This window comes from Coturnix japonica, chromosome 10, assembly GCF_001577835.2.
Source record: "Coturnix japonica isolate 7356 chromosome 10, Coturnix japonica 2.1, whole genome shotgun sequence".
NCBI classification, from domain to species: Eukaryota; Metazoa; Chordata; class Aves; order Galliformes; family Phasianidae; genus Coturnix; species Coturnix japonica.
The window spans coordinates 3008026-3021391 of NC_029525.1; the positions used below are offsets into that span (position 1 = coordinate 3008026).

At 41.6% G+C, this 13366-nt stretch overlaps 1 protein-coding gene across 1 annotated transcript in view; it reads left to right on the forward strand.

The window, feature by feature from the left end:
- CIB2 (calcium and integrin binding family member 2) overlaps positions 1 to 13366 on the forward strand; it is a 32437-nt gene that overhangs the window by 7187 nt on the left and 11884 nt on the right. Inside the window, exon 3 of the mRNA XM_015872504.2 lies at positions 11128 to 11239. Within this exon, the coding sequence (XP_015727990.1) occupies positions 11128 to 11239 (112 nt within the window). The remainder of the gene's footprint in view (positions 1 to 11127; positions 11240 to 13366) is intronic.

A 13366-nucleotide genomic window follows, 5' to 3' on the forward strand; every position in this document is an offset into this window, starting at 1 on the left:
GGATTTTTGCCCTAACAAGGAGGGAGGATACATCTGTGGTTTGTGTCTGGACGTCAGAGCTCACAGTGTTCCAGGACTCTCAGATTTGAACAGTTTCTGAGATGTGAGAGGTATCAGGGAAACAGCTTTTGTTTTCATAAACACTGGGAACTTCTCTCAAGTCAAAAACAGATGTGGTCTCTGTGAGCAATGCTCTCTGCCTCAGTTCTGTTGGCATAAACCTCAGTAAGACACTCAGTAATTCTGTCAAGGCAAAAAGTAACGGTATGGTATTAGATGGGATAATTTATTTTTCAGTGGTATTTGAGCTGACTTCTTGCTCACAAAGAAGCACCCTCTCCTGGTCAGTGGATAATGGCTCTGAGACCAGTGTGCAGTAGGGACATAGCAATGCCAGGGCTGAGTTTGGTCCAGGTACCTTTTATCTAATTGTTATGGTTCAAAATTAAGTGCAGTGTTGTTTCACATCAAGTTATAATGTGACTGAACCAGCCAGAGCTTGTGTGGTGGGCCTAAACGTGAGCTTAGTGCAGGCTGGCCTCACTGGAGAGGCTGGTCTTAAAGTAAGTCAAGGCTTCATAAGTGTAGGTAACTGTACCATGGAGGTGGCAGGAATGACAGACAATTGTTAGCTATAAAGAGGTATCATGCTGTGTTTTTGTACCCTACAAAAGGCCTGCAGCTCAAATAACCAGAGTGGCCATTGTATGTTCTGTCAGGGCTGTAATGTTAAGGAACACCGGCTTTGACAACAGCAGAATTTGTCATCGTAGTTGTCTGACAGCAGTTGTCAGTGGTATTCCTGTAGTGTCATTAGATGCAGTAGTTGGATACTGAATAAACAATGTTCACACGTAGCCACCAAATCTCAGATACACACGTTATAGAGCCAGGAAAAAAACCCAACCAAGCAGAAAAGGTTTAGTCTTGCTTTCTGTGCAGACCTTTGGCCACTTTCTAAGTCCTGAAAGAAACCAGAAAATACTCTTCTTGTGCTTCACATGAGCATCCCGTTATACAAGTTGTGAGAGAAGTTAACTGGGACTGAATTGCTTTGCATTTCTCTAATTCCCTGTGAAGTCTAAACTGGAAAAAAAAAACCCAACAACCAACATAATGTAATAAGCAGTTATTAATACTTGTATTCGTACCCTGTTCCAATGGGGAAAATAATTACAAATTAAGGATTTGATATTAGCAGTTTAGCTTGGATTTGTCACTTTTGTTTGGTCTGTCAGGGCATTTGGACCCTTCCAAGGGAAGCAATTAGTAAAGTGTGATGCTGTGCCATCTTTTGCTTTGGGATTGTTCTCTTTCTCATTTGGGTGAGAAATATTGAAATTAGTACCCTGAAGGAATGATTGATTTCTGCTGCAAGGAGGTAGATCAGTTTTGGTATTTGTACAGCTAACGTACATCCGGAGAAGAGAAATCTGCACAAATAGAGATCTAGACCATGTATGGCACGGGCCTGATTTAAAGAATATGACTTAAAATACAAGTAATTTTCTAGCAAGAATGCGACATTGACAGGGTGAGAATGGATGCAGAGCTATAAAATGATAATGATAGAGAGGAAGCAAGGAGTCGAGCATCTCTCCAGTGGATGTAATTAGGAAACTGCTGAATCTGAACAGGCAGACTTTGTCACATCTGGAAAACTGTGCTTCCAAACTGTAAATCTGAACCATTGCGAGCAGCTGAGAAAATACATGACGTGCACTTTGAGAGAGACGCTGTGGATTGCGGGGGAAGTTGTTCAGAAGGTGGGAAAGCAGAACAAGTTGCTGTGTGATGGGCTAACAGGAGTTTATGGCATTGGCCAAAGCTGCCTTTCAACTGAGAAGTCAAAAATATTACTTTGTTTGGTTCTGCTTTTTTTTTCCTCTCTGTTGCAATGGATTAAAAATAATTTGTTTCCATTGCACAGCTCTAACAGACAGGTAAAAGCTGGCAGAAATGAAGAGGTTTGCCCATGGAAACAACATAAGTTTTTTACATGCATGTTGACCTTTGATCTCAAGGCACTCAGTGTTTCAGGACGTTGTAAAAACAGCAGGTATAAATGAACTGCATCTGCAGATGTTGATGTCACAGTGTTCTGATCTGTATCTCCTTCACAACTGCATGATTTCAAACAGCATTCACAGAGATAGTTCGTGATATTGGTTTTTTAAATCCTTGCCTTGCAAGAGTAGAGGAGGATGCTGATTCATAGGACTTGTGAATGAGGGAAGCAACACAGAACTGTGGAGAAGATTCTCCTGCTACATAAGAACAAGATTATTTCCATCTGAAAAAGCTTGTCTGGGTGAGATAGGGACTAAGGTATTGAAAGTTCTTGTTCACTCTCTTACTCTGCTACTAGTCTATGTGTGCAACCAAGCACCCAGACAAAATGCCCCTTTAATTTGTTTGTTATACCCAGACTTCATGTTTTGGTGCCTTTAAGCACAAGCAGAATACTCCCCTTGTTTAGGTTGCAAGCTCTGCCTGGTAAGGATAACTGAAGCGATTTCTCCTTACAGAATGTTAGAATTGATCTCTGTTGTAGGTTTTGCATACTGTAAACATTGGTCTGCATACTTTCTGAGGCTCACCGTATCTGAGAGATGCCACTGTCACCTGGTAGACATGGTCATTTAAATTGGCCAGCTAAAATGCAGTAATGTGTTGACTGTGGCAAGTGGTGTTTGAGTTAAAATAACCCTGACAGCTTAAAATAACCCTGACAGGCTTTAATGAGCACTGGTGTTCTAAAAAGAAAAGAAATGTAAATAAACAGCCTTGTGTTGAACTTTTTTCTCTACTCACTGATGTCCAAATTGTGTGAGTGATACAAATGATAACGCCCTCTCATCATTTATTGTGAAATACAAATGCAGCTTCTTCCACTAAGAACATATAATGCTCTTCGGCTTGAGTACCATGAAAGCCTAATAAATTGTATAAGTGATGCTATAAGGGAAACATCTATTTGCTGGGAAGGGAACAAAGCATGCACTTAGGCTCAACTACATGATTTTTGTTAGGCTAAAGGAAACTCTCCTTCTCATGGACTGTGGGTGGGACATAAGGCAGCCTTTGGCTGCATGATTGTGCAATACTGTGCAAAAAAAGTGAAAGACAAATCTGCTTAAGAGAAACTGTGCAACCTCAGAGTATGGTTTGTGAAAAATGGATATCCTTGGGGTAAGAGATGAGGTTAATGGATGGTGGAAAGTAGATGCTCTGTTTCCAAAGTACCATATACAAAACTGGGCATTAATGTTTGGCATAGAGTGCTTAGAAGAATTAAGTCACAGGAGTAATTCTATAAAAGCATGAAGTTGTAGGAGGAGGAAGAGCCACTTGGAATCATTATGTTTCCTCTTCTGCCTTATCCTCACAGTGCGCTGCATCTACTTACTGAGAAGCTCTATATGTCATCTGTTTATCATATGGCAGATATAACTGTAACTGACTGAATTATTGTGCTAGGTATGAGCTGCTGAGTGCAGCTTGCTGTCTAACGGATGGAGTAGAACCATGAGGTGTTTCAGCACGGGCTAAATGCTCTGGGTGGGAATAAAATGGCTTATAAACCCTCAGTAATTAGCACTTACTGATTTGTCATATCCTGCACTTCAGAAAGCACTTCAGTGCTGCTGTGCCTTTCGTTATGCATTGCAGAATGCTTTCAGATGCAGCATGAAGGAAATGCAGGTCCGAGGTTGTTTAGTCTGAACTGAATTTCTTGTGCAGCTGCTGAGCTCAGTGAGTTGATTCAGCAAGGAGTGACTTTGCCAAAGAAAAGCAAATAGGTTTTTTTGGCTGCAATGTCCCTCCCTGGCTGGCTGGCTCACCACCTATTTCTGTGAGTGTTAGTGATGACCCAAAAGAAGGGACACAGTTCTTTAGATGGGAGTGAAGGAATAAGTACTGCATCTCCAATTTAGATGAATTTAACCTCATGTGAAACAGCATGACATTGCACTTAGGTGAAATAGGCTAAGTGGTTTTATGCTTCCCTCCCTGGGGAGAAATAGCCTCTGAGAAAACCCAAACAACAATTAATCTCTTTTATTTATTTATTTTTGGGGGGCTGGTTTAATGAGCTGAAACTGCTCTCTGAAGGATGAGTGCTAGAGCAAGAAAATGCAGCTGAAAGTAAGGGAAGGAGAGGAGAGCTGGACTCTGCATTTCAGTGCAAACGAGATGTTAGATGGACTTAGTAAGGCATAGGACTTTGGTACTCTGATCAACTTCAGACCATCTAAATGCAAGCTGCTTTCAGGGAGGTTCAGGGCTTGTTCTCCTGACTGATAATCTAGGTGTGGAAAGCAAAGCAGTATGTTTATTAACTATCAGCTAATAGAACAGCTCATGAATATATGGTGAGAAAGAAAAAAGCACAACAGAATGACAGTCAATCTAGGAGGTGAAGAAAACCCTGGTCTGCAGAAGAGGCAAACATGGCTGGTGGAAGAGAAAAGCCATACACTGTTATTGGTGTTTCAGATGACTATTTATCACTAGGAAATCTAAATACGCCCCCTGGGAAGTGCTTCACACAACCCATTGGATAGCACTTGTGAGCCCAGGATGAAAGCATGCAAAAGACTGGTGGGTAATGTAAAGACATTTGTATTACTACTGAGAATGTATTATCTAAAATACTTAGAGGACAGCTGAGAAGTGTTCAGAACCTTGCTCATTTTTTGATAGGTACATGTTAGAGCTTTGAAAACATGCTCTTCTGTTACTCAGAATGTGGAAATTAGTCCAGAACTTCAGGGCACAGCTTCAGCATACAGACAGATTCCAGAACACCGGGTCAGCTCCTGGATGCCTAGAATGTAATACAGGCTCAGAAGCAGCCACTGTGAATTTGCTGAAAGCAGATCTCCTTCATGAATGGCTGCTCTTGTGGATAAGAGAGAACAAACAAATGCAACATACTCTTATTGTGGTGAAGGCTGATGGTATATTCCTGCATGTGTTAGTCCTTTCCTGCCTCTGTTATGTAAGTGCGCTAACTTCTTGGCTAAGGTACCTGTGAAGGTATTTTTAAGCAGAAGAACCCTAACCCTAATCACAGACACTGAAGAACAACCTTTACAAAACCATATATATATGCAAAATCAGCAACAAGCTGAACTGACAGCCCTTAGCATTTCACCGTTTGAATATCAGTAGATAGGAGAAGTTGTAAATGTGGGATGCAGTGTAAATGCCAGCTGTACTTAAGGTATGTGACAGCGGGATTAGTTGGTATCAGTAAATTTTAAAAGTAAATACCCCCCACACCCCCCAGAATTTAAAATAAATAAGGAGAGGGGAGAAATTCCATTCCAGCCGGCACTGTTGGGTCCTCAGTAGTTGGCATTACTGTCCCTCAAACAAATCAACCAACCAAAAGCCCACCACACTATATTCACAGCAGCAATTAATCTGTTCGCTTAACATGCTTGTCTTGTGCTTGCAGATGGGAACAAGTGATTAAGTTGTTTTTAAGACTTAAAATTAAGTCTTAAAATTAAGATTAAGTCTCCTACATGGCAGTGCTTCTCCTCACTTTTGTGAACCAGATTTTCTAGCAGCCAAACTTTAACAACTCAAGTATTAATGCTTGCCTGCTAGCCAGCCCATCTGGTTCTCTTTCTCTCTTTAGACTCATACAATTGGGCAAATACCAAAGCATTCAAACCCTGATCTCTTGGATGTCTGTTCTAGTTCAAAAGCACAAATTCTGTCAACTAGAGTTGTTTTATAATTTGAGTCTGACTTAAACCAGCTAGACAGCTGCTGGAGGAATGTGGCACTAAATCACCAAGCTGGGCACCAGCTGGCCAGCTTTTACAGAAGAACATTAGTAATTCTGTTACGTTCCTCTCTCTGCCTGTTCCTTGGTGTGTCTTTGAAGAGAAAATGATAAGGTTCAAAGGAGCCATTCTGGCCCATCCAGATATGCTGGATTTTAAATCTGAAACCTGCCTGAGTTGGGAGGTTGAGTTGGGAAGATAAGCAGAGGTTTCCTGTAAGTGTCTGCAAAGCCCTCCTATTAAGGGAGCAAGTACAGAAAAGTGCTTGAGATGCGTCTCCCCTTTGAAGGAGGCCGCTATGCAGGTGTAGAGGGAGGCTGGAACACAATGCAATCCTAACACATCCTGTCTTTCAAAAAGTTTGGGTTCTACATAAAGAAGGGCAAACTTGTGCTTTTGTCAGCTCTGGGAAAAATGGGGTTTGCCAAGAGGATGAAGAGTGGGGGAGCTTTACACCCTTGGGAATCTTCTAATTTTGTCTAAGAATCTACATACAGGAAGAACACTCATCCTGAAGCTGCTGTTAATCTTGTTAATTATGTTTCTGTTCCTGTTGTTAAGCTTATTTAGCTCCCCCAAATGAGAGACATCTAGGCTATTCTTTATGATCTACACCTTCTGTGTCATAAAGGTTATCCTTTATAATACTTCAGTCACAGTGCACCTGGTTTGCTAGGCACAGGTGAGAACAACTCATTTTCAGTACTGACCTGTATGGAACCTGGAGCACTGTGTCCAGTTCTGGGCTCTCCAGTACAGGAAAGGAGTGAAACAAAATGGGGACAGCTGGCCAAAGTGCCTCCAGCGTAATGGTGGGACGGGAGAGTGCCTCTTATGAGGGAAGTCAGAGCAGGGATGGTGCCAGCTAGCCAAGAGGATGCTTTGGGAAATCTTGTCTGTATTAATTGTACTAATACTTGAAGAGGGGATGGAATGAAAGTAGAACCAGGCTTTTCCCTGTGATGCTCTGGGACAGGACAAGAAGCACTGAGCTTTACCTAGTTATGTGAACACTTTTATGCTTATGTGTATTGAAAGACAAAGTCTTCCTAATGACTACATCTATAAGAATACATTTATTGGTAAAAGCTCTGCACCAAAGACATTTGTCATGGAGAATTGTTTATTTTACTGCAGGTGGTTTTGGAGAATATTTATTTAGTATTGGCTTGAGTTAATCTGTACTGCTTTATTTTGCATTGCAGACATGAAAGAGTACTTGACGTGTTAACTAAAAGTTGGCAGAAGGCTCATCTATCCAACTTGTCTCTTATGCTGCTTTTTTATATATCTGATTTCTGTGTGCGGTTTTTTTATTCTATACAAATAATGAAAATAACTTTGACAGGAAAGCAAAGGAGGTAGAAAGTGTTTCAGTTTCCCCTTTCAGCTATTCCTACACGTTTCTCACTGTTCTTTGCTCTGTACCCATTTGTCAGATCGCCATCTGTTGGGCTGGGGCCTGAGTTCCTTTCTGATGTTCCTATCTGCTGCCTTCAGATGCAGCACTATGTTTCCTATTGTTTTATCTCAGTTGTATATAGTCCCTTTCTCTAAGAGAGCACTTTAACCCTTTGCAGTAATTCTCTGAGGAACTGTTGCACCATAGAGATTTGTGTGTTAGTTACTGCATGCAATGTTCAACTGTTGTTGGAAAAGCGGCCAGTGAATGTGTGTTGGTGGTGATTTCACCTTGATGGGTGGCTGAACTGTGCCCACCTTGCTCACTCACTCCCTTTCCTCAAAGGAATAGGGGAGAAAATACAATGGGAAAGGTCTCAAGAGTTGAGATAAGGACAGGGACATGGCTCACCAGTTATCATGGGCAAAACAGAGTGAGCATAATAGAGATTCATGTAATTTATTGCCGACTACTTGCAGACTGTGGCCGTGAGATAATAAAAGCAAACTGAAAGCACTTTCACCCACTTCCATCCTCCCCTACCTCCCACTGAGCAGTGAAGAGGAACAGGGGCAGCAGCCAGTTCATAACACTTCTCTGCTGCTCCTTCCTCCTTGTTCTCTTCCTCTGCTCCATAGGTCCTTCCCATGGGATGCTATCCTTACCCAGCAGATCCTGTGTGGGCTTCCCACAGGGCACAGCTCTTCAAGTCCTGCTCTAACATGGGTCTGTACCATGGATCACATTCTTCAGGAAATCTGTTCCAGCATAGATCCTCACAGGCAGCAGCTCCCCCAGCCCTCCTGCCCCACCATAGGCTCCTCTCCATGGGCTGCAGCTCCAGCCCAGGACCTGCTCCTGCAGAGGCTCCCCATGTTCTGAGTTCTCCTTCAGAGCTCATCCACTGCTGCATGTGGATATCTGCTCTGTGTGGTGCCCATGGGTGCCTGTTCCACCGTGGGCCTCTCGTGGGCTGCAGAGAGCTTCTGCTCCATGCCTGGAGTACCTCCTGCCTTCCTTCTGCACCGGCCTTGGTGTCTGCAGGGCTGCTTCGCGTTTTCTCACTCATCTCTCCTGACTGCTTCTGTGCAGTAGCTTTTTTCCTTTCTTAAATAAGCGCTCACAGAGATGCAACCAGTGTTTCTTGTTGACTCAACTTGGGCTATTGGTGGATCCTTTTTGGAGCCATCTAGAACTGTCTCTCCTCTGCCATGGGGCTGCTGCTGGGCTCTTCTCATGGAGGTCACACCTCAGCCCTCCCTTGCAACCAAAACTTTGCCACATAAGCCCAAAACAGTGGTATAAATCTGAGACACTGAGGAGAATCTTTCCTTATTAGCTGCAGACAGTCCTGAAGGACCTCCCTTCCACAGTTTCTCAGACCCAGATTAAAAAAAACCTCCTTCTCTTTGAACTGTAGTAACTTTTTCCTCTGTGTTACAGACTGAAAGCAGTTCAGAGGGGCTGACCGCCCCTCTTTTTGGGGCAGATGGAGACCTGTGTCCAGGGTTTTGGACAGGCTCATCAGTGCTGCTCCAGGCTCTGAAACACTGAGTTCCCTTCATATGACCAGGAGCTGTTCTACAACTCTTCTGTGTAACCCTTCTGTATGGGAAACTGGTAATCACAGCCTGAACCTGATTAACCATCTGAGGCAAGTGTTGAGTCAGCTGTGGGAGCACAGGTGAGAGTAATTTAGCTGTGCTCCTGGAAGGGGTGGAGCTTGACTGCACCTCCTCTAGACCTCATTTAAGGGCTGACCACCACTAAGGCAGCATCTCTTGGAGACTGCTCCCTGGTGGAGATTGCCTCAGTGGTTCCCAGCAGACCAAAGGCTTCCATACAGGTGAGTTTTTCCTGTAAATAACCTCTTGGGTATTTACTACCATCTTTTCATTATTGTCACCATATCTATCTGAACTAGAGGCAGTGGCTTTGCTGGCACTCTTGGCTCTGTTTCATTGTGCCAATGAAGCTGCACTGCTATTTATTTTCTGTGAATGTGCAAAAGCAATCTGGAAGTTAGTCTTTATAGTGGTATTGTTAAAACTGAGTGTACACTGAATACATTTGTGCTGTTTAGCACTAAAAAGATAGACATATTGCTGAATAAAATTCTTTCTTCCTTGTAAAATAGAACAAGTGACCAGTACTGTGGAAGCAGCTCTACATTCACTGAGGTGTTACATTAAACACATTAGGTTCTGAAGGCCACTTTGAAGACTCTGCTTCCTCGCTTCTAATCTGTGAGCTATTATGAGCTGTTATCTTTTGTTTTCAGCACTCCTTCAGTGCAGAGTTCAGTGCAGGTAGCTTCTCTATACCTTAATACACCCAGTGGTGACCTTGGGGACAACTAGACTTTCTCTTCAAGATCAGTAGCAAATTAATTTGATGTAAATGCTCAAGTGATATTAGTGTTGCAACTCTGTGAGCTCCTTCAAGGAGCTGTGAGACTTCTGTATTTTAAATCATCTGTTCCTTGAAATTTAGTTTCCTAAGTGTTGGTGCTTATGCTGGGGAGATGGATCAGTGGGAAGACCTGAAATGCCTGCAGGCACAGATTGGTAGTTTGAGTTTGGACTGAATTAATTTGTTAGGAGTTTGTAAGGGAATTGTGGCTTTAATCCCAGGGCATAGTACATCAAGCTTAAACATACACAAGTATCTGAAGGAACTCATCTGCTTGTTAAAACATTTGTTATTATATCTCTTCTTATCTGTGGGAAGGAAAACACTAGTAAATACTACCAGGTTTTCCTCTGCATCCTCAGTGCAGAATTACCTACCTTGTCAACAGTGGAAGCACACCCAGGAATGGGAAGGTAATGATGCAGGCATCCACAAGAACTCCTAGAAGCAGATAGTGCAGGATTTGTAGTCGCTGCAAGGGAAGTGAAGGCTGGTTGCAGACTCTGGGCTTATGAATATATATAATGGTCTGTGTATGGTAAATGGCAGCCTTTCCAAACCTTTATGCATTAAAATAGCACTGCAAAACCTTACATTGCTCCTCAGATAAGACATAACTGTTTCTGTGACTAGGGCAGAGAGCCAAAGCCACTTTGTTTTTATCAGACATGCTTCCTGTTCAGGGTCATGCTGAGTGAAAGGACACAAAGCCTTTCCCAGCCAGTCACATCTATTTATGCATTCAGGTCATCATCTGAAGTGCTTCTTGCTTCTATAAGAACAGAAGAAATGTTAGAGCTTTTGGCACAGGAGTTTACTGACAAACCATTTCCAGTTAGTAATTAATGTTACTGAGAGATGTGTCAGAACAGTAATGCACACAGTGCCTATCAGTGTAGCTCCTGGGAGATAGTTATTGGGGCTGGTTCCCATGTTGCTTGTAGTACTTGCTCCATCCAGGTGTGAGAGCAGCATCACCAATGGGTTGCATGAAGGCTAGAGTATCACTGCTCTAGACGAACACTGTATTTTACTGCATGGTTTATGTCTTTCTCAGAACTCCAGAAGAGGCTGAGGAACTCCTATTGTTTTTCTATCAGTTACCTACATTGAGTTATGCTGGTTACTGCATTAAAGCTTTTTGAAAAGGTGGAGATTTGGCAGGTTTAGTCTCATACACTTAAAAATTGCAATTAGCTGGATTTGTGTCTGATTGCTGAGACTGAATGTTAGGAAATGGTTCTTCACAAATAGAGTTGCTGGGCACTGGAGCATGTTTCTTAGGGAAGTAGACACAGCATCAAGCCTGCTGGGGTTCAAGGAGTGTTTGGATGATACTCTCAGAAAGGTGGTTGGATTTAGTGTGGTTCTGTGTGAAGCCAGGAGTTGGTGATCCTTGTGGGTCCCTTCCATCTCTATGATTCTGTGATTACTATATGATTCCATGATTCTATCCCATATGAATTGAATTGGTTATTTAAGTTGGCTGTTTTTTCTACTTGCTTACAGGTTGCATGGCCGGTATCACGAAATGGCACCGAACGTTGTACCCATGGACTATACAAAAGACCCAGATGTTAAACTACCTATGCAGCTTATAATAAACATGCCTGAGCTTAAGGTATGGCTTCTCACTGCTTACAAACTGCACCTCGTTAGCTCTGTAAATTGTCTGCCAGAGGTTTTGCAAGGTAATTTGGTGCCTTGAAGCGGCGTGGCATCCAAGGTCTTTCCTTTGCTGTTATTGATCGAGGGTGTAGCCAGGCACAGAAACTGGAAAATACTTAGGTGGATGTTTCTCTTGCATAGATAGTTGGAATAGAATTTAAAGGAAATGAGAAGGAAATAAAACTAAATTTTATACTCTTTCTGCTTCATATATTGTGTCCCTTAGAAGCTTGTGGGTTTTGACAGGGTTGTTTTGCTAGTGACTCCCTGAACAGCATTGCTTAGTTTAGGAATATAATAAGTATGGACATCTCTGTTGTTTAAATAGTTACAAAAATGAAACCTATGATGTGATACAGGCTTTCCCTAGAATCTTTCATCAGCTGGTTGAGAGCTGTGCAGCTTTTGAACACCCAAAGCTGTGTAGCTCCTAAAGCCAAGCAGTTCAGCTCTGGGTTAGTTTCTTACCAGCTGTTTGCATTGACACGCTCTGTGTCCTTGACTGCTGGGGGCTTCAGTGCAATTCTGTCCTCTGTGGCTTACAAAACTGACCATTTCTAGTGAAATGAATGATGTTTAATAAACCATGTGGGTTCTGGAGTTTAAACAAAAATTACTCTTTGTCCATTATGCTGCTCTGTGTGAAGTAGAAAAAGGATACAAAAGAGGCGTAATTCAAGGTTTGTTTATTAATGAGATGTTAATTGCAGCAACAGCATTCTGTAAACCATTTGTTTTCAGCATTATGTGTGCTAATGTGTTGAAGTATCTACTAAAGGACCTAAGTTATGTGCCTGTGTAGTTAACGAAGAAAAAAGTGCATCAAGAAAAGTAATTATGGACTTTGAAAATAGATGGAATAAAGATCGTGCTGAAATGTTCTTTTCAGTTCATCAATGGATAAAATACCTTATTGTGCATTAACTGTTCGGACATCATATACATATTTCATGTAAATTTTATATAACAAAAATGGTTGCTTGCTTTTTTTTTTCTAATTGTACAAATAAAGAAAACAGGCAAATCTGGAAAAATGCACAGTACTTTGCAAAAGTGCCCTGTATTTTATTTACCTCAAACTGAGTCCCAACTGGAGGTAGCAACACCAAGTTGATTATCTAGAAGTAGCTTGTTTAAGACATAATGAAGCATCTAATCAGTAGCCTGAGGTAACTTCTAACACAAGCAGACTGAATTGGGCCTCTAGGCTTTATGATGATGCATATTGTTAAATAGGTAATGGAGCTCAAGTCTGGGAATTACAAGGCTTTCTCTAAGCCTTCTTTTTCCTCGTGGGTTCAGCTGGATAATAATCACAGGTGAACAGAGAACAATTATGTACTACTTTTTGAAAGGACAAGGAGATATTTCATGAAGTTATCCCATAGATGGCTGACACAGCACATGCAGGTATTGAGGAACTCATTACCACGGGACATTCTGGAGACATCATGAATGTAGTCACAAATGATTTAAGTGCTTTTATAGAACAGAATTCCACAATTGCTGTTAAGCTTTATGACTTGTATGTGTTCTCCAACTCTGGAAGTCCCCCAAATATTCATTGCACTAATCTTTTTGAAAACACTTTTTCTATCTGCTATGGTTCCCAGTTTGAATTAGGCTGGCAGTCTGGATGAACTGATAATTGTGATAGTTGCTGTGTTCTACTTTTTTTTTTTCCCCCCTTAGAGGCAATTCATAGACCAGATGAATTTATTTTTAACGTCCCTGTGAGATTTGTCTGAGATTATGTAATTAAAAGGACTTACCCTTAGCAATAAGCAAGAGCCAATTTTATGATGCTGATCAGCTTGTACAAAATGAAGATTATTTATGTTGTAATAGGGTTGTTTTCCTAACTTACTGAAATGCTGACATGTTGGTTGGGCAGATATATATATATATATAGATATATAGATATAGATAGATATATATATATTCATATCACTGTGGGAGTATCTTGACTGTATTAAGCCAGCTACTATTTTTGCTTATATAGTAATATTGCATTTTTTTTTATCTTTGTGGTTAAAATTCATCATCCGGAAGGGGCTTTGATTCACTCCTCCATTGTTGG